The sequence below is a fragment of the Phragmites australis genome, chromosome 9, assembly GCF_958298935.1.
Source record: "Phragmites australis chromosome 9, lpPhrAust1.1, whole genome shotgun sequence".
NCBI lineage: Eukaryota > Viridiplantae > Streptophyta > Magnoliopsida > Poales > Poaceae > Phragmites > Phragmites australis.
In genome coordinates this window covers 813,956-834,689 of record NC_084929.1, presented here as the reverse complement: position 1 = coordinate 834,689, position 20,734 = coordinate 813,956, and the positions used below count along the sequence as shown (strand labels likewise).

General features: G+C 45.7%; 2 protein-coding genes across 2 annotated transcripts; one reads left to right on the top strand and one right to left on the bottom strand.

The window, feature by feature from the left end:
* Positions 1 to 763: 763 nt before the first annotated feature.
* On the top strand, positions 764 to 3,517 carry LOC133928285 (E3 ubiquitin-protein ligase XB3-like). The gene is made up of 8 exons (XM_062374544.1): positions 764 to 1,111; positions 1,198 to 1,257; positions 1,367 to 1,438; positions 1,525 to 1,646; positions 1,730 to 1,870; positions 1,967 to 2,074; positions 2,421 to 2,688; positions 2,811 to 3,517. Exons 1-8 carry the CDS (start codon positions 929 to 931, stop codon positions 3,213 to 3,215), a joined length of 1,359 nt encoding a protein of 452 aa, XP_062230528.1. The 5' UTR covers positions 764 to 928; the 3' UTR covers positions 3,216 to 3,517.
* Positions 3,518 to 13,530: 10,013 nt separating this feature from the next.
* On the bottom strand, positions 13,531 to 15,783 carry LOC133929722 (putative protein phosphatase 2C 46). Its single transcript, XM_062376506.1, has 4 exons — positions 14,536 to 15,783; positions 14,295 to 14,408; positions 13,892 to 14,156; positions 13,531 to 13,792 (listed from the first exon to the last, which is right to left on the bottom strand). Exons 1-4 carry the CDS (start codon positions 15,781 to 15,783, stop codon positions 13,683 to 13,685), a joined length of 1,737 nt encoding a protein of 578 aa, XP_062232490.1. The 3' UTR covers positions 13,531 to 13,682.
* Between the last annotated feature and the right edge of the window lie 4,951 nt (positions 15,784 to 20,734).

Sequence of the window (20,734 nt, the reverse complement as noted above, 5' to 3'; positions counted from 1 at the left end):
TAGACAGAGTAACATAAAGTATAAATTTAAGGTATGCATATCTAGATGCGCCATGAGAGTATTGTTGAACGAATATATTAGGAACGATGACATAGTTTGATTTTATGTGAAATTCAAAAAAGGAGGAGAGATTATCCGTCAATTTCTCTCCTAATTTATTATTTATTTTTATTAATAAAATAGGTTTCATATCAAAAAATGAGACAGGAAGGTCGAAGTACAAGAATGGATACCAAAAGTGAGTAAATTATTTAAATTTTATAGGTTTTATTAGATAAGATGATAGTAGGAAAAAATGTGACGCGAGAAATAACTTATGTTTTATATAGTAGAAATTATGACAAAAAATGATAAAAATTGTTAAATTTTAAAAAACGAGGTCGTCGAATACCGAAGAGATTTTACCGGGCAGCCTTTCGATCAGATGATCCGAGAAGTACAAGAATGGATACCAAAAGTGAGTAAATTATTTAAATTTTATAGGTTTTATTAGATAAGATGATAGTAGGAAAAAATATGGCGCGAGAAACAACTTGTGTTTTATATAGTAGAAATTATGACAAAAAAATGATAAAAACTGTTAAATTTTAAAAAACGAGGCCGTCGAATACCGAAGAGATTTTACCGGGCAGCCTTTCGATCAGATGATCCGACGGCTGTGAGTAACGGGGATGCCAATTAGCAGTTATAATTACCCAAGCAGAGATATTTCGATTTTTTTCCTTTTTAACAGAGAGAGAGAGAGAGAGAGAGAGAGAGAGAGTCGATAAAAAGGCGTAAAGCCGTCGCCTCTCTTTAGTCTTTCCCCATCCCACTCTTCGGCGCCTGGCACCCACCTTCCCCCACTTCGCCGGCGGGCGGCGGCGGGTGGAGTCGGGCCGGAGGAGTCGTCGCCGACGCGGCGGGAATAGTCGGTGGAGGCACAGCCATGGGGCACGGCGTCAGCTGCGCCCGCACCGGCGACGAGCACGACTACTTCCGCGCGGCGCAGCTCGGGGACCTCGACGCCCTGGGCGCGCTCCTCGCCGCCGACCCTTCCCTCGCCCGCCGCGCAACGCTCTACGACCGCCTCTCCGCCCTCCACATCGCTGCCGCCAATGGCCACCTCGAGGTAGCCCCTCCCCAGCCGCAGACAGCCAGACACCATGGATCCCCTCCAGTCCTCGGTCTCTGAACCAACCACTTCTTTTCCTGCAGGTGCTGTCCATGATCTTGGATCGCGGGGTGCCGCCGGACGCGCTGAATCGGCACAAGCAGGTGCTGGATCCCATCAAAATGACGCCTTTTTGTTGCAACTTGCCAGGATCTCTCTACTAGCTGCTTAAAAATCTCATCTTTTTTTGCTTGCTTGCTTCGTATGCTCCAGACTCCGCTGATGCTCGCGGCCATGCACGGCAAGATCAACTGCGTGCTCAAGCTCCTCCAAGCGGGCGCCAATGTGAGCAAAGTTGCAAACTCGTATTCGTACCATTCCTCTCGCGAGCTTCACTCGCTAATTATGGAGTTGTTCGATTCGTGCATCAGATCTTGATGTTCGATTCGGTGCACGCGAGGACCTGCCTGCACCACGCGGCGTACTTCGGCCATGTCGACTGCCTGCAGGCCATCCTGTCGGCGGCGCAGACCACGCCGGTGGCCGATTCATGGTGAGATCTTTGCCTCCTCATGATTGTCTGACTCTGCTGCCGGCGAGACGTGCCGCTCACTTGCTGCTGTCGACGCTTGGCAGGGGTTTCGCCCGGTTCGTCAACGTCAGGGACGACCACGGCGCGACGCCGCTGCATCTCGCGGCCAGGCAGGGGCGGCCTGGGGGCGTGCAAGTGCTGCTGGAGAACGGCGCCATCGTGTCGGCTTTGACCGCTTCATACGGGTATGTTGCCGCCACACCATTAGTTAGGGGATCAGCTCAATTGGTTCCTCTTCCTCAGTCTTATTGCACATGCTGATCCATGTGTTGCTGCTGCAGCTTCCCTGGCAGCACATCGTTGCATCTTGCCGCTCGCAGCGGGAGCCTGGATTGCATCCGGAAACTGCTCGCCTGGGGAGCCGATCGTCTCCAAAGGGACTCAGCAGGGTGAGAACCAGATCCCTACTATGCAGTTCCTTGTTTCAGTATATAGCTTAGGGTCTGAAACCTTGCTGTAGTTATTCTGTCTACCAAGTTTAGTTGTTGGTGTACGCACCAGCAAAATTTTAGGTGCAGTTTGAGATGTTTAGCATGCCCTGCTAGTTGTTATTTGGTGTACCAAGCAGTAGAACTCAACTGGCCTAGTAACAAGTGGATGCACCGCACCAACCCTTTGCTGAATTCACATTTGCAAAATTCAACGAGGCTTGCTGTTTTTCTCAAATGGTCCTTTTGCTGAATTGCTCATACTGTGCCGCTGTAATCTTACAACAAATGACTTTGGTCGCTGCAGGAGAATCCCCTACGCTGTAGCGCTGAAGCGCAACTATGGAGCATGTGCAGCTTTGCTAAACCCTTCATCAGCAGAGCCCATAGTGTGGCCTTCCCCACTAAAGTTCATCAGCGAGCTTGATCCGGAAGCAAAGGCTCTCCTCGAAGCAGCCTTGATAGTAGCCAACAGGGAGAGGGAGAAGAGGATCTTGAATGGCACAAAGTACTCTGTGTCATCACCTTCACATTGCGATGTTGATGCCGATGTTGTCGACGATGCATCCTCAGAGGTACATCCAATGCTTTCTGTGAGAATTCCTCAAATTAGAATTCCATGAACAGATTTGGCAGATTTATTTTCTTGTGTGTGTGGCTGGCGAACAGAGTGACTGATGTATGATTTGGGTCACAGGTGAGCGACACGGAGCTCTGCTGCATCTGCTTCGACCAGGCTTGCACCATCGAGGTGCAAGACTGCGGGCACCAGATGTGCGCGCCGTGCACGCTGGCGCTGTGCTGCCACAGCAAGCCCAACCCTACGACCCTGACCCTGCCCTCACCGGCCTGCCCGTTCTGCCGCGGCAGCATCTCGCGGCTGGTGGTGGCCCGAACAAGCACTGCCAGTGATCACGAGAAGCCAGCCTCCCCGCAGCTCGCCCGAAGGCAGTCGCGGCGGTCTCACAACCACAGTGAGGGGAGCAGCAGCTTCAAGGGGCTCTCTTCGGCCATGGGCTCCTTCTCAAAGATCGGCCGTGGCTCGAACCGAATTGTCGACAGCGACAATGGCAACCTTGACAAGCCTGAGCACGATCTGTGAAGTAGAATGCCGGCAGTACGCAAGCTGAAGCAGACATCATCGGCTTTCCAAGAGAAGATGGAAATCCAAGCATGTGTCGTGTGGGAGCCTTCAGGGTGATCCAAGAAAGCTATAGATACGAGCTAAGCTAATTAAGTAGTAGCCATCCGTTCTTCCTATGTGTCTGTCTGTCTGTCTGCCTGCCCATTCCTATTTTTCGGCATGCCAGGATTCGCCTGTCTATGCCAATGCCATTGTCACCAGTTACAGATTCCTTGCCCTTGGGCATATGCTGAAGCCAGTAAGGTATAGCTCTTGTGAGAGATTGGAGACTGGAGAGACTGCCCATACAGTCTGGTACTGTGGTGAAGGATGCATTGCCGAAGCTGACTGGCTCACCTCTAAAGGTCGCCTGCCATGGCATGTGAGCTCTGCCGGTCTGCCTCCTCCCCTCTCGTCTCGTGTTGATGGCTGGACTGGTCCATGGCCAGGGCTCGTCTACTGATGCCGCAGAGCACGGTGGTCCTTGGATCGTGCCTGCAGCTGCGCCATGAATTGGCGGATGACACGCTGCTGCTTCTGCCTAGATGCCAGTGTACCGGCGCTGTAACTGTGGGGGGTCACCGTCTCCGTGTCCGTGAGACTGCCGGCCATCGCAGTTCTGGCTGGTACCACTGCTAGAATTGGTTCGTGACGCAGCAGCGTCAGATATATCACTGCACTTGCAGCTTAAACGCTAGACGCTAGTTATTACTATGTGTCGTGCATCGGTCCTTGCATTGCAATGACTGACGATTTTGTGTGGTAGCTGCAGTGATGTTTTGCGAGATGTGCTTACAGATGATCACGGGGGTTTGGATTCTCCTTGGAAGATGCAGTGTGAAATCTAAGAACAGATCCTGATGGGCGGTCGTAAGGAACAGGGAGGAGTGTATGTAGCTCCCATGGTTGAAGAGAAGAGCGACTGAAAGCTAACCATGCCGTGTGGACTGTGCAGTGCAGTATGCACACAAGTTCAAAGGAATTTTCTGCAGCAACTCTGTTCATATGCAGGGTTTGGAGACTAGAAGACGACTGCAAGGGACAAGCAAACAAGCTATGGTCTGTCTACCAGTTTGACTAGGACAAGGAAGCGTTGGGAAAATATCCAGCTCATGGTCATGGATGCATTTCCACGTCACGTGATTGACCAAGTGTTCAAGTGTGACGAAGCGCGAGCAGATATTTGTGAAGCTTGCTCGCTGTGAAGTGAATAACGTCATCGCCTTATAATATACGCACTATGCTCTAATCAGCCGAAGAAGAGGAATATAATATATACTAGTAGGCATCACACACTTGATCAGCTGATGATGATCTGACCAAAAGAAATTAACAAGCTGCCTTGCCTTTCTCTAGTGCCCGTTAATGTGCTAATGGCCCATCGCGATGCCTAACTCGGTACAAAATTCGAAACGGGTTTTGATAACGAGAGAGATTACGCGTTGTCACGGGCATGCGTACCTATCGATCGGATCCGGGCCAGGTGCTGAAGGAAAGATACGAATGAACAGCGACCGTGACTTTTTATGCTATAGTATGTGGATAGCAGCTACAGTATCCCTGCTATAATTCCTGTAAACCAGTGCCGCATGTAAGTATTTTTGTCGCTGTCTTCTACCTGATTCACTGCAAATTACTGTTCACTAAAATACATAATATTGTTTACTAAAATATAAAATACTGCTTACGGTACTGTTTATCCATGACTTAGGACCTGTTTGTTTGAGTTTCTGCTTTTGAGTTTTTTTGAAAAGCTGTGCTTTTAGTTTGTCTGAAAAGCTGCTTTTAGAAATAGGTTATTGATTTTTACAACAAATTTTTGGCTTCTCAGCACATGGCTTCTTAGAAAAGCGTCTCTCAGTGAGCTTCTCAGCTTTACTTTATTTTCCTCAAAAGCAGGTTTCTGATTTCTCCAAAAATCACTTCTTCAGAACCATATTTGTTCTGACTTCTAGCTTCTAGCAGCAGTAGAAATAGAACCAGAAACAGAAAACAAACAAAGCCTTACATTCAGTAAATCAGAGGAGTCGGATCCCAGTCGGTTGTGGTTGTGCAGAGTTTGAGAGAATGTCACGTCCAAGTTGAGCCCATGGTTCAGTCTGTATCAGGATTGGCCACTGGTCTGAGTGCACCTCACCTCAGGCGACAGCAACTCCTGCCTCGACGCTCCACCGATCCAACGGGTTGATCATCCTTCAGCCTCAGGGTGCACGTCCCTGTAACGAAGATGATGGCTCCACTGTTTTGTTTCTGGGACAACACAGGGTCACTGTTAAGCATCAGTTAAACTTGCAGCACTAGCATCATGGCAATGCGATACCACATGCTTCTTAGAAACGATTGCTTTTCGATATTTCTGACAAGTTTACAACTCTGTCGCTATGTATAAATCAAGTATGATTTACAGGGTATAGCTTACCCAAAATAAGTTGAAAATGAAATGATGACAATTTTGCAATGCTCTATTCACCAAAAATCAAGATTAGAATGCCATGCACAATATTGACAAAATGAGGCAGAAAAATTAAGAAGATTATTATCTCCAAGTTCATGGATGATTGCTTTTTCAATTATATACGGTTAACTCACGAAACGAAATAGTAGTGGAGACATCCAATCTGTAACAGACACTTGGGGAGTATGGGGGCGCTGGGAGATGAAATGTTTTTTACACTTTTAATATATCGTGAGTCCTCATCAATCATGGTATAGATTCCCTCTTATCAATTATCAAGAAACCAATTTCTAGTTCCTCCAAACGTACAAACCAATAACACCAATCTCTAAATTTGCAAAGGCCAGCTCAGCTCCGGTTAAAAATATAATTTGACAGGAAATATAATATTTCTTGTAGTGTAGTGTAGTATAAAGTTGTTACCTTGTTGTTGACTCTAGGAGAAGATGGAGAGTGCCATGTCAAGGAGTTCAGCGACTGACAATGAACAAAGCACGAGTTGATGTACATACCCCAGCTTCTTTTCTGCTTCAGTTCACTTATAGCGTCATGCAGTTCTTTCCCGAAACCTGCAAAATTTTGTGTTGGACATGGCAAAACATGACTACAATCCAGAAAGCCAGATAAGTTAATAAAAAAATGACATGCAAGGTGAGTCAACCTTGGAGAATTTCAAGCTGGTTAGAACTGCACTTGCTAATATCCAGCCTGCAGTCCAGCCATGAATGTTTGAGGGTCAGATGCTTCTGGAGCCAACACGTGTTGCACCTGAAAAAGAAGTTTTAAGTATATATTGATATTTTAGCACAGCAAAAGAACATGCCTGATGGATACGGATAAGGATACCTGCCAAGCATCATATGCTGGATTAAGAACAAATACTGGGGTAATGATGTGTCTCACTACTTCACGTGGAAAGAGGAACTGGAATACAGTTCAAGTGGCAGTATCAGAATAGCATAACTTCAGAGTAGCAATGGCTGATCACATTGCTGGAAATTGAGAGAGTAACTGTCCCGGCTCCATGCTTGAGCTACAGTACGAAAATCTTTTTCGCAGATCCTGAAACAAAGCATTCAGAAAAGAAAACGTGAATATTGAAAATGGAGAATATAGGAGGGAGGTAGCGAGAGAGGGAAAGATACCTGAAGATGGAGTACATCATTGTAGAGAGCCCTAATGGTTCTTTTCCTGGAAATATCTTCTCTGTAATTGAAGAAGGAGCTGAATGGATTAGATAGAAACTGACACAGCAAAGAAGTGCAATTTCCAATTTTTATGTTTAGAATATTGGAGATACTTTCTCATCCCATCCCTGACTGACAACAAGAGTTAAAAGGATATGCAGTTTTGTGCTTGCTGATTGGCTATGCCATTAAGTCAAGGTTTCAGACATTCGAAATGCTTTTAAATGTTAAAATCTATTGACATTTGAATGGAGACAGATGCAAGTACTTCAGACCAGGGTTCCATTTTCCAGTCTCATAATAATTCCTGCTACCAATGGGGATGCTGGTAACGAGTGGTTACCGACCAGTTTCCTGATGGATAAGGATTGGCATCAAAATTTGATCAAAATATTTTTCTTGAAATGTGTCATTTCCTTGACTCTGTAATAGCATTAATATCCATATTCCAGCAAAAGTAGCACTCCAATTCTCTAAATCCAATCAGTTTGTTAAATCCTGCTACCCACCGGGATTTCAGGTTACCGGCGGGTTTTGGAACCTTCCTTCCGAGTTCAGACTATCACTAGGATGTAAAGTAACTATATACATGCATGTGAATAAATAAACCACACAGCACATGTGAAAAAATAATCGAGTAAATGGCAAAAATATTAACAATAGTCAAAGGCAATGTGGAAACATACACATCAAGGAAAAAACAGCTATCCGCAAGACACTTAATCTTCTCTCGCCGACCAAGGAGCTCCAGTGACATGCCTTTCTGCTCCCAACCACCCTTCAGATCGTGGTTCAGTGCGTTCTTCTGGGGTCTTGCGTCCGCCGCGCGGAAACGGCTTGCCCCCTTCTTCAGCAAGGGAATACGGCGGTCCGGGTCAGAGCATTCACTGCTCCGCGGGACAGTGGACGAGGCCAAGGCCATCTCACCATGGCTCCGCGGCGGGAGGTAGTTCCTAGATGCGACAGGACAGAGTTACCACCGGAAGAGAGGGAGATCTCCCTCAAGATCTCCTTTGTCTTCAATTCGACCTCAATGCTGGTTCTTCGTTGGCCTGCTTTCAGATATCAGAGTTCAGCAACCCAGAGCTTCAGCACAGCGCAAAAGCCTCCCAGCATTCAAGCAGCACGGACCTTCAGCAACCATGTTAGCCTCACAGCTTGGATCCCCCCTCTGCACAATCCGCTGTAGCAAACGTTCGAAGGGCTCGAGGCAAAGCCCTAGTGGCCTTTGATGACAGTTGGAGTTTGGTCTGTCGGCGGTATTGGTGGAGAAAACTGAGGCTTCATTCACTGCCCTGTCCTTCGGTGGTTAACTGTCTTTATGCAGAGGAGAAGATGCTCAGGAAGAAGACCTTCCTTAAGAGAGCTCAGAGGAGGTGCCTGGATTGCTTCTCCCCGGATCACAGAGTAGCTTCTTGCCGTGAACCTCCTCGGTGTTGGAAACAAAGATCAGGAAACTATTGTTTGCCTTTAGAAAACAAAGATCCACTCTTAGAACAATCAACTCATCTTGGAGACCCTTGGCCCAGATTTCTTTGACAGTTTTGCTGAGCTTCCTGCCCAGGGTACTAGCGGGGAATTCTCCTTGCATGTAACGCCAAGGAGATCTTTTATCGTTGATGCTCTTTATTTTGGCTATTGACCCTCTACAACGGATGATCGCTAAAGCGGCGCATCTCCAAATTCTTAGACCCCTTCTACCGGGCCAAGCAAAGCTCAGATATTCGCTATATGCCTATGATGTTACGCTCTTCGCGAATCCAGATAAAAATGAGCTGGAAGCTTTGCTGCAGATCCTGGATGCCTTCGAAAGATGCTCTGGTCTTGTGACAAAACTAAGCAAAACAGAGATCTACCCTATCCAAAGCCAAGAACTCCCTTTGGACAATATTCTACGAGGCCTCTCTGGCAAAGTAGAGACTTTCCCGTGCAAGTATCTTAGCCTTCCAATCCATATAAGAAAGCTTAAAAGGGTCAACATCCAGCTTCTTCTTGACAAAATAAGTGATAAACTGCTAGGTTGGCAAGGAAAGTTCTTCTCCCTTGCAGACCGTGAAACTTTGGTCAAATTCGTTTTGTCAGCACAACCAACATATCATCTAACGGTCTTGTCTCTCAAAAATGGCTTTCAAAGAAGATTGACCGTTTGATGCACAACTTTCTTTGGCGAGGGGAAGCTCCAGACCATGTCTCAGGAGGCCATTGTCTTGTTAATTGGGCAATAGTCACCAAGCCAAAGGAATTAGGAGGCTTAGGAATCCAGAAATTGCACAAATTTTCAAGGGCCCTCAGATTACGTTGGCTTTGGTATGAGTGGCAAGATGAAGATAAACCTTGGAAGGGCCTTCCAATGCCTTGCTTTTGGCAACCAAGTTGACTCTAGGGACAAGCCCCAAGAAACATCGCGTCACTCATTTATGCAAAATCTAGAAGAAAAAATTTTACAGTCAAGGATGACCTTACTGATCACTGATGGATTGGTTACATCGAGTCTATTGAGATCAATGAAGAACTTAACCAAATTACAAGCTTGTGGACACATTTTAGAGGCGTAATGCTATAGCCAGGTATAAAAGATACCTTAACCTGGAGATGGATGACAAATGACAAATACTCCACCTAAAGTGCATACAAAATTCAATTTGTGGGGCTAACAAAGAAGCACAACATGCAACAAGTATGGAAAGCAAGAACCGAACAAAAATGCAAACTTTTCTCATGGATTCTCTTGTAAAATAAAATTCTTACTACAGATAATTTGGCGAAAAGAGGTTGGCCCCGGAATCGAATATGCCCTCTATGTGATCAAGAAGATGAAACCCCAATACATCTGTGCAAAGATTGCATTTTCACAAAGAAAGTTTGGTTGCTTATCTCTCAAAGACTAAGTCTAAACGGCATGCCGCCATTCTCTCAGTTCTAAACTCTGAGCAATTGGTGGAAGGCAGCATCAAACAAAATCGATAAGCAACTGAGATGAGATTTCAACGGCGTGATTATAATCTTTTGGTGGAACATTTGGAAGGAGAGAAATCGTAGAATTTTTCAAAACAAATCAACAGACGCTCTCCAAGTAGCTCAGAAAACATCGGACCATCTTGAAGAGTTTCACAGGGCTATGTTATTGCGTTGAGGTGTAGGTTTCAGGTCGATACTGGGCGCATGCCAGTAGCTGCCTTTGAGCAGAGTTTCTCTCAGGGCAATCCCCTCAGGCCCCCTGTAGTTGGAGTTTTTAGCTGAGCTTTATGGCCTTTGTAGGGAGGGCCCTGTTGTTTGCTTCTTCTTTTTTCTCTTTCCTCTCAGGACTCTTTTTTCCTTCTAGTCTAATAAAATCGACAGAGCTCCTGCCGTTGTTTCAAAAAAGAAAAAAACTTTGCTGCAGGCAGAGTATTGCAGTCTGAAGATATACTAATGTGTGCAATATTGCAATTTGGACGCAGAAACACGTCATAAAGAAAGGGAACAAACATCTGATGGACAGGAAACTTCAACACCAGGGTTCTGAGATTTATCATCGCTCAAGATCCCGGCAAACTCAACCTGGCGTTCCATTTACTGGGATGAACCCAACATCGATTTCTTACGTGAGACACATGACTTCAGATTACGGCACCAACCGCCACCCAAGTTCACGAAACATAGAGTTCAGGAAACAGAAGCACTGCAACAACAGACAATTATATTGTAGTGGAAAGTATCACTTCCCAGATCAGTTAGCAAGTATCCATTGGAAAAACATGATGACGCTAATTACGGATACCACAACACTATGTTTCGCTGCGAATGAAAAGCCCTATGGTGCTCCATTTGTACGTAACCAATCACACTGCTACATAAATGTATGGACCGAAGCATAGGCTTTGCAAAAACCATTCTAGGTCTTCCATTTCATGAATACACAAATAACCAAATCGTGAGCCTATCATTATGAAACAGCATAAGCGACAGCCAGTTGTTACTTGTAAACACATTTTGGTACCTGAATTTCAGATTCACAACGCATGCATTGTCCAAACAAACTTGGAGAGGAACAAGTGCACGAGTTTGTATCAAAATCTGTACTCGACTGAAAACTTGACCTACCTCCAAGTGGATGAGCCAGCTCTGCGATCCACTCCCAGACCCTCTCTGCAAATGGTACCCGGGCGAGCTCCCATCCAAGCACACTGCAAAACCCCCCGAGACGGAATCCTGATTAAACACAACTCGTAGCAGCATACTAATGGCTGGTTGATTAGCCAGTGCTGTGCTGGAATTTGAAAACGGCAGGGGAAGTGGGGAGTGGGAACTGACGCGCGCCCTTCTCCTCGGCGCGGCGAAAGATGGTGAGCTCGACGAGGGCGGAGGAGGGAGAGGAGGTTGCGGGTGGCACGGGGAGGCGCAGTAGGAGAGCGCGAGGAGCAGCGCGGCGGCGCCACCAGAGGGGCAGTTCGTGAGCAGTGGATTTTTTTTTATTTTTTAAATAAAAAATTACAAATATATACTTCTATTTTGAAAAATTACAAATATATACTTCTATTTTGAAAAATTACAAATCTATGATTTTTTATTGTCAGCGACTTTCTAACGGGTGGCTGAGGCAATGGTTATAATAGGTGATAGGTTATTCTATAAAATATAAATTGGCGTGACTAGCCTCTCCACAAGCTACTGGCCCATTTGGTTTATTTGCAGTCAGCGTAAAGAGAGGGGAGAGGAAAGGGTGGGAAGGGTGGGGAGAGTGGCGAAGTCCTACTTGAATCCTTCAGTGTTGGAGATAAATATTCTGATATTAATATTTTTTGTCTAAACCAGTTAGGTCAGACATCAGATCTAATTTTGGACATAGTTTAAATATCAGATCTAGAATTTAGTAATATTAGACCAAAGTTTTTTATATTAGACTAGGCTTGCTCATTGACGGTACGTTTCTTTGACATCAACAATAATTATATCCTAAATCTAACTTACAAAGAATTTGTGCCAACCTACGTAAACATTTGTTCGCATAGGGACATCGTGCACCAGATAGGAGTGAAGGCTGATACTAACATCGAGTGGCTATACACTGATATGTAGGGTGTTCCACAAGATCTACGAGAAGACACACAAGATCATGAAGATGCTCACTTCAAGGTCCGCTGTGGACATTGCTCATCGACCACCCACTACTCGACCGAATCAGACGCCTCCTATTCGACCCACTCACCCCTCTATGATGATGACGATCGCTGCTTCGAGTCCTTACCCCTTAGCAACGTTCATGTCTAGGCCTCACCCGTCACTACATACGACGTACACTAAGCACTACGGCGGCGGCTACTATGGGTCATCTTACACTGGTGCCGGTTAGCACTACGGTGGTCACTCCTCCAAACCGTCTTACACCGGTGCCGGTGAGCATTACGACGGTAGCTCCTCCAGACCATCTTACACTAGTTCTGGCGAGCACTACGGCGGTATCTCCTCCAAGCCGTCTTACGCTAGTGCCGAAGATATATGTAATTATGCCAATAATACATTATGTACTTCATTAATTTCTCATTCGTAATTGTTGTTAACATGTTTTGCTCTGCAAACCATATGCAGAGATTAATAATTTTTTTGATGACATACAAGCGACGATGGGGTACCTAGAGAAGGTCATCAAGGAGGGTACCACGGACTACTCGGCTAGCTTTGACACCTTCCTCAGGCCGAGTCATACACAGGAGGAGAATGGAGACTCCCATTTAAGCGTCACACCTCCCGTAGGCACACAACAGACCTAGGATGACTACGCGATGCCAGCTCCCAGCAACCGACCTTCGTGGATAGCCGTCCCGCTCGACCCACTCTCATACTCAGTGGACCACGTGAGAGCACGAGGTTACCAGGTGTCAAAACCGTATGAGCATATGGAGATCGTTTCGAAGCGGGGGCACATTTAGGATTTAGGGATTACTTTAATGAGTATGTTGCTTTTATCGGATATTATGCACATCTATTCTATTATGTTAGTATCCTACATACAATTTATATTTCCAACTTCAATCCAATGTCAGCATTGCAACATAGGACTCTAAGCAATGGTTTTGTCATCATTGCGATGTCAAATATCTCAAAAACAATCCAGTCTAAAAAACAGAATTTTCTAATTTAAAACCATTCCTAATTCCATTAAAAAAATTATATGTACCTGTCGCTCATTGGAAGAGCGACATGTAGCCATAGGGTTTGCAATTTTTTCAAAATGTATGTATATACCTGCAGTTTTTGATTTAAAAATATAAAATAATAAAAACTCATGAGAAGCAAGGGCGATGCGGAAGACGGGCCATTAAAAAATTTATAGGTACTTGTCACCCATGGAAGGGTGACATGTAGCCATAGGGTTTGCAATTTTTTCAAAACATATGTATATATCTGCATTTTTTGATTTAAAAATATTAAATAATAAAAACTTGTGAGAAGCAAGGGCGACGACGTAGACGGCAGCAGAGCGGGGAAGTGAAAAGCCGAGGGCATAGCCAATCAGCTTGGGCCTTGTGGGTGCGGCGTTCTTGGTCGTGTGGCCCGCCAGCGAGGGCATGGGCTGGGCTTTTTTATAGAGAGGTTGTATTAATTGGTTGAATGTGGTGTATGCAAAATATATCCTGTATTCCTTGGAAGCTAAAATTAAGGATCTGTGTCAACTCAATTCAAACAAGAGAAACTGCCGCCAAAATGTTTCAGTGTACTACTCTCCTTAGGAGTCAATCCTTTTTTTTACAATGTGCTATGTGGATCGATATAATGCGCTCTACCACTACAATGCCTGTCATAAAAAATGACTAATCCATAAACCTAGGACCTCCATATCTTCCCTTCCAATGAGATGATGATGATGGAGACATCATCGTGGTATCGCCTCCGGTCCCCTTGTTGTACCTCAAGCAACTCATGGAACCCCATTCCTACATCGTCACACAAAACAATCATATAGACTCATTATTATTTTATTCGATGATTTTTTTTCCTTTGGATTTTTTTCTAGAACACGCAGGATTAGTTACCGGCTTGGTTCGCGGCACGGAGGAGGATCTCATGACTGAGGTACTTGGCAGGGTCTTCATCGGGGTACTTGGTGGTGAACGCCTCCACCTGCACCACCACCTCCTCGTTGGTGAAGTAATCGTAGAGGCCATCGGAAGAGAGGATCAGGAACTTGTCTCGTGAGGAAAGGCGATGGTGCCGAAGGCAGGGCCGGCAGGTGATATAGGGCGATGTCCCAATGTAGTCCACCCGGAAAACTTCCAGGAGAGCTTTGTTCCACCTGGGCTGCGATTCCAAACTCTCTTTGATCAATGGCGAATGGAATTTTACTGGATTTCAGCCAATGGATCAATGAACGTGCTATCTTACTTGAGCTTAATTTACAGTTATTCAGAGGGGGTAATTTAAGGACAGTACACACACCTCCTTTAGGTAGCCGGCTCCAAATGCTCTTGTCACCTTCAAAGAACCCTTCACCCTGCCATTCGCAATGCAGGCTGGATCATCTTGATGCTCACTCCTTATCCTTCTTGTCTCCTGCAAGAATTAAGAATGAAAGCTTCACGATTCATGGTGAGAAAGTCGATGGCATGCTTGCTAGTACAAAGCATGCATAGTGAGAGCAAACGATGGACTGGTTGGTGACCATCATTATATTCATCACCTTGTAGACGTTGGTGCTGTGGTCCATGGTGAGCTGCAGCGCAGCGAGCTCCCCCATGTCGCACGCGTCCAACTGCCGCTTGATCTCCTCCTTGACGCCGGAGAGGTCGCCCCCGTCCTGCCGCGGCATGACTACATGAGACAGGTCGGGCTCGGCCTGTCGCGCCAGCACGGCGCGGCTGTCCCCGACGTTCATCACGTACACGTCGGGGCCCTTCGTCAGCACCACCAGCACGCACGACCCCATCATCGCCAGCTCCGGGTTCTCCGAGGCGCGCGCCTCCGCCTCCGCGAAGTACCCCGCTTCCGTGCTCCTCAGCGCGTGCGCCAGCGCGTCGAGCACCTGGTGGTGCTGTGCGGCGCTGAGGCCGGTCCCGGCGCCGTTGCACCGCGGTGGCTGCCCGTCGGGCCTATTGAGCTCGTCCTCCGCGAGCATGCCGTCGAGCTCGCGGCACACGGCCGCGTACAGGTTGGCGAGGAGGTAGTCAGTGGCGTCGGGCCCGTTGAATCCATCGTAGATGCCGACGAATATCCAGCCGTGCTCCTCCGACACAACGACGTGCACCCTATCCTCCCCGGCCTTCCCACGCGCCCACTGCACCCTCGCCGCGCCTTCGTCCGTCTCCCCGTTGCTCTTGATCGCGCCGATGTTGCCGCCGTTGCCGACCGCAACGACAGGCTCGCGGTCTTGCTTCCTCTGTGTCTGTGGGGATACGCACGGGCCGGCACGCAGCACCGACGCGATGGCCTTGCGGAGGCCGCCGAGAAGTGGGCTCTTGGACGCCTGGCACTGGCGCCGGTGCCGCGTCGCGTAGAGGTCCGCGAGGATTTGCTCGTCGGTGCGCAGGGGCTGACGCGATATCGACACGCCGGAGGTTGTCGCCGACGTCGATGGCGACGTGCTGTACTCCAGCGGACCCGAGTACTCCCGCGGCTGGAGCGTCCGGAAGGAGAACGAGTTGGAGCTGTCGAACGACGACGAGCCGGAGAACGACATCTGATCGTACAGAATGGAGCCGCCGGAGGAGCCCACCGTGGACTGGTTCGACGGCAGCAAGACGCCGTGGATGGCACCGGCAAAGGCCGGGCCCTCGCGGCCGTCGAAGCTCAGAATATGGCCGATGCTGCTGCCATCATCGGCAGCCGCGGTGGTGTACACGTCCGCCGCCGAGCCGTCACCGTGGTGACCGCGCGCCTCGTCGCCTGCTGCGAAGCACGGCGTCGCCAGTCTCGCCACGCGATTACCCATGACGACAACGAGAAGAGATAGACAACGCGTCGAAGTCGCTGGGGCAAAAATGGGCGGCAAGAGGGAATGGGAGGCGTTGACATTGCCATGAGCTAATAAGGTTTGTTTATGGAGTTGACCAGGATATATCTCTTCCTTTTGATTTCTTGTCTGTGCCATTATCTTTTTCCTTCAGCTAAGTTGACTTTGTTTTTGAAGAGTAAAATACTATTGGATCTTCAGGGTGATTAGATTGGGCTCTGAACCTTGATCTAATTAGACCTTTGATCATCTAGACTATCCTAACTAGCCTCAGTGGCGGAGCCAGGATTTTAAGAATGGGCATTCCAAGTTATTAAAAATATTTAATTTTAATGTAATCACTAATCGATGCACAATAGCGCAAAAGAATTTTTTTCGTAAATCTTAGCTTTTAGCGCGAGAAGCTATTTTGATTAAATCTAGTATAATACACTATGCGATGGGTGTGAGGTAGCGCCAAGTAAAAAAAAAAAAAATTTGTACCCACCGATTGTCCAATACTAAATGAAAGGTAGTGAAACGCATTACATTAATGCATATAGAACATTTACAATTTGACCTAGTTCACCGGCCCAAAACAAGAGTTAGAAGATCAAATTCATTTGAACAATTTTTAAAAGTCAACCATAACATTTATATTATTTTTCTACACCATCATAACAACATCAACAAAAGTGAGATAGGGAATTATTTGCTTTCAAAAAAGAAAATTGAGAATTTATCGTGCGGGTGCAAAACTAGGGAATGACGTAATGGACTTGAGGGATGGGGCTACGAATGTTAGAGTGGTATGAGTGGGGCAATTGGGCATAGGGTGGGTGCTTCCTGTGCGGGAGGATTTTTTATTGTCTATTGGCGCTCAAAACTTACAACATAGATATCAAAATATTTGTCAACTATCATCTATATGTATCAAAAAATTACCAAAAATAATGGGTATTCAGTTGAATACCCTTGAATTATAGTAGCTCCGCCCCTGACTAGCTTAGACAACTATAGCTAAGGCAGTGTGAGTTCCATTGAGATTGGCATTGGACTTAAGATCTTCGATGCCTGGAATGTGTAGAGGGTGTCCCCTTTTATAGTGTTGTAAGGCGGTTGCGGCCGCTAGGGGCTAAACCTAGGGTTGCCGCCTGGCACAGGGTGTGGTGTCATGTGGCACACACCACCCCTTGCGTTGGTGGCCACCGCCTCCTATTAGGCCACTTCTCTCTTCTAGAATATATTATAAGGTTTTTATATGGTCCTAATGACAGTAGTTTTTCTAAGAGAGACTTATGAGGATAAGATCCCATATTGATGCTTTCAAAATATCTCTAGCGATGGGTTGTGGCAACTTCTAAAAGACTTGCACGAGAGGAAAAACTGACCCTAGATGGGCCAAGAGGGCATCCTAGAAATTAGTGCCACATTGCACTAGACCCAGTGCTGCATGGCAACCTCCTGGTCTAGGTCCTAGGTGGCCCACATTTGGTGAATGGTTGCTTCTTTTCCAATGAAATCCAAATTTATCTGATTTCGTCATCTTTTCTATTGATTTTGCAATTCATGCTCAAATGACACTATATGCGAAAATCGTTAAGATTAGCAGTAACAACCAATAGTGATGATGATTTATCATTAATATATTAAGAAAATTTGGCATCAAAAGAGTACAATAGCTAGCGTCTACACCAAAAATTGCTTAGTTTTCACTTAGCTAAAAACCATTGACTTTCTAATCAAACCCCAATTCTTAATTGCAAAGGATCAAGGGACACCAAAAGCTTTTGTCCCTGTCTGTCTATCCGAGAGATGGAAAGTCATACCTTTTATTTGTTTCATGTTTCTTCTCTCATCTTCTCATCAAAGGGTTGAGCAATATCTGATAAAGATATATGACTGTTTGATTTCATCATGTGGATCCTCAAGGAATAAGATAGGAACCATTGGTTGGTTAGTCAGGATGCCTCATGCCATCATGCATCACTGAAACTTCACATGAGTAGTTGAGTCCAGTTGCCAATTAGAAAATCGTGAATGCTGTGTGGCCGTATGATCTAGACTCCCTCTCCATGGGATAGAAACTCCACTTCAAATTAACCAATTGGCAGTGCAGACACAGTGAGATGCAACAAATTGCTGATCAGAATTCAGAACGCTGAAACTCCCTGGAATAGAACTTGACCATGATCTGGCCTCATATATGCATTTCTTTAAGTAAGATCGCCCTGTCGCTACGCCATGCCCACATTTGCAAGACATCATCATCATACATACATAAATACATACAGCTGGTTCTGACTTTGATTACCATGGAAAGTTCAGACCAGGAGTAAAGTAGAGTGTCCAGCACCTGCACTGCAAGAGCTAATTTTAATTTGTGCAGTGGTTTAACTCTAAACAAAGCAGGCGATTGGATGGGGCAACCGCAAGTCAATCCCCAGGCTGGTGTATTTGTATATTGCTACCACTTGCATACATGACATTACATGCAAATTCAAACGCAATTTTCTTTAAGAGCAGGTGGTCTCACTTGTATACAATATGTCGACATTCATACGTGTGGCAGTGTACAATGAATGAATGAAATATTAGTAAATCCTAGGAGATGAATAACCGGGAATATCCTGCGGATCTGTGCTTGCAACATGCATGATCTAGCTGGTTCCTTATGCCGTCGTTAGATAAAAACTGACGGTGTACTAGTGGTACCATGATAGTAATAAAATTATGGGAAAATTAGTTTCATGACACCGAAAGATGACTGTTCTAGAAATATACCATCAAACTTTTCCGATTCACTTATGTACCATCGAAAGTTTGCGCCGTTTAAAAATATATCACTCAGTCCAATTCGACTATTAACGGCGTCAATTTGGACTTTGTTACCCCTGTCCCTCTTCCATGTTCATCAAAGCAAACGCTGCCGGTCAAAAAAAAGGGAACCAAGAGCCTCCCCCCGTCCATCGCAGCCAGGCCACCTCCACCCGTCCAGCACCGATCACCCATCAATCCAGCTCGGGATCTTCTCCTCCACCCGTTGCTTCCCATGACACCATGGCCATAGGGTCATTGACTTCGCCTTCGATGCAGCCAAGCCACCTCCGCTCGTCCGTGCCGGTCCCCCGCCAATCCGCCTCGGGCCTTCTCCTCCACCCATTTGCCTCCCACCATGCCATGGCAGCAAGGTCGTCGGCTTCATCTTCGACGCAGCCAAGCCGCCTCCGCCCATCTGTAGTGGGACCTTCTCCTCGATCATTCGCATCCCATGAGGCCAGGGCAATAAGGTTGTCGGTTCCTCCCTCTAATGCAGATCGGGATTCAAGTGGGAGTAGCAGATCGAATTCATAGTGCTCAGATTCAAGTGGAGCTGCCGATCGTATTCATGGCGCTCGGATGGCAATGGAAGTAGCAGATCGGTTGCTGGCTGGTGACAGAAACGATCTGAAATGAATGGCTACGAGGGTAGAGATGACATTTCATCTTATTGACTGGATAAAAAAAATTAAAAAATTAAAAAAAACTGTAACAGAAGTGAATGGAGTGGTATATTTGTAAACGGTGTAACCTTTCAATGGTAAACAAGAGAACAGAGAAAAATTAGTGGTATATTCCTAAAATCGGGTTCTTTTGGTATCAAGAAACCAATTTTTCCTAAAATTATTTGATGTTTGACTATTTGTAGATCATGTTGAGTATAGTACTGGTGAGGCAGCTCATAAGTCATACCTGATTTAGTATTGATTGATGAAATCCTAACGATTCGTAAATTTCATCGTTAAGTTACACAAGAAAAACTGAGGATTTTCCAGTACTCTATCTAGTAGCATTTCAAGATTTGCCATCCTATTTCTTCTCTGAAATTTTAGTCTCCAGGATCAGGACGTCAATGATACATCGGATGGAATGCTAAACTGCCAACAAATGGAGTGACAAATTATAGCTCCTTAATTATCTTTTTTTGTTTTGCTAACTGGATGACAAAGCCAGACAAGCGAAAGGGCTTCTTGGTTCCAGAGGAGGATTTCAATACAAACTGTAGAGGCGTCATTATTTTTTCTTGCAGAACTCATGTCGATTCCAACGTTCTATATAAAACCCAGTTTAAACGTGAAGAAAAAAGGAACAAAACGCAGCGGGTTGCTATTATTGCTGATCTACAGCAAGGGGAGAGAATCTTATTTAGTTTATTTATTTTCAAATGTCAAATTATTCTGTCTGTAATTCTAATTGACTTGAAGAGAGGCGCTAAAAAGCATGGTCCGCGAGCATGCACGCTGGATGCTTGGACATGATTAGACTGGACGCTCAGAGATTCTGCAACTTTTTTTCCCTTCATCTGTTTCCACTTTCACTTATTTCTTTTTGTCAATTCTCCAAGATTCATTCAACTGGAAGTCTGAAATATAGTAACACAACATGTACAGGGATAGAAAGAACCAAACAGAGGTCCCAAAATTATTTTCTTTTTTTTAAAAAAATGAGAAAAACAGAATTCTTGTTTGTAGAGACTTTGTTTGGATTTTGGACTTTAATGGTGTTACTCTCCCTAATTTTGTAAAATATCCTAGTACATTTTCAGCACATTCCATATGTAAGATGTAGGAGAAAATTAAGAGCAGTAAGCTGTAATGCTTACTGATAATCATCAGATGATGTTACATAGACATGGATACTGAAAAGGTTCAAGCCTAAACTGAAAGGAGTTTGTTTACACATGATCAGGATAAAGCATATTCTTTTTTTGGTTGTATCAGACAGAGTCCCTGCGTTTCTTTTCAGGTTGTTCAGATGGTTTGTCCACATGTTGTTGTGTTCAGAGTTTCTTGCACTGAACCACGCCACTTAATTAGCACAAGACATTCATGATCAAACACCACCTCAAACAGCATCAAGAAGAAGCAAGCATGGACACAGCTAGGAGTTTGTCACACCTGATCCCAAAAGA

What these genes read in the sequence shown, in the direction of transcription:
- LOC133928285 (XM_062374544.1), top strand. Translation starts at nt 929, where the DNA reads ATGGGGCACGGCGTCAGCTGCGCCCGCACCGGCGACGAGCACGACTAC. An exon ending in TCCTCCAAGCGGGCGCCAAT is followed by an intron (nt 1,439 to 1,524) that starts GTGAGCAAAGTT and finishes TTCGTGCATCAG; the next exon opens with ATCTTGATGTTCGATTCGGT. An exon ending in GCTTTGACCGCTTCATACGG is followed by an intron (nt 1,871 to 1,966) that starts GTATGTTGCCGC and finishes TTGCTGCTGCAG; the next exon opens with CTTCCCTGGCAGCACATCGT.
- LOC133929722 (XM_062376506.1), bottom strand. Translation starts at nt 15,783, where the DNA reads ATGGGTAATCGCGTGGCGAGACTGGCGACGCCGTGCTTCGCAGCAGGC. An exon ending in ACAGCACCAACGTCTACAAG is followed by an intron (nt 14,409 to 14,535) that starts GTGATGAATATA and finishes TAATTCTTGCAG; the next exon opens with GAGACAAGAAGGATAAGGAG. An exon ending in GAGCCGGCTACCTAAAGGAG is followed by an intron (nt 14,157 to 14,294) that starts GTGTGTGTACTG and finishes TTGGAATCGCAG; the next exon opens with CCCAGGTGGAACAAAGCTCT.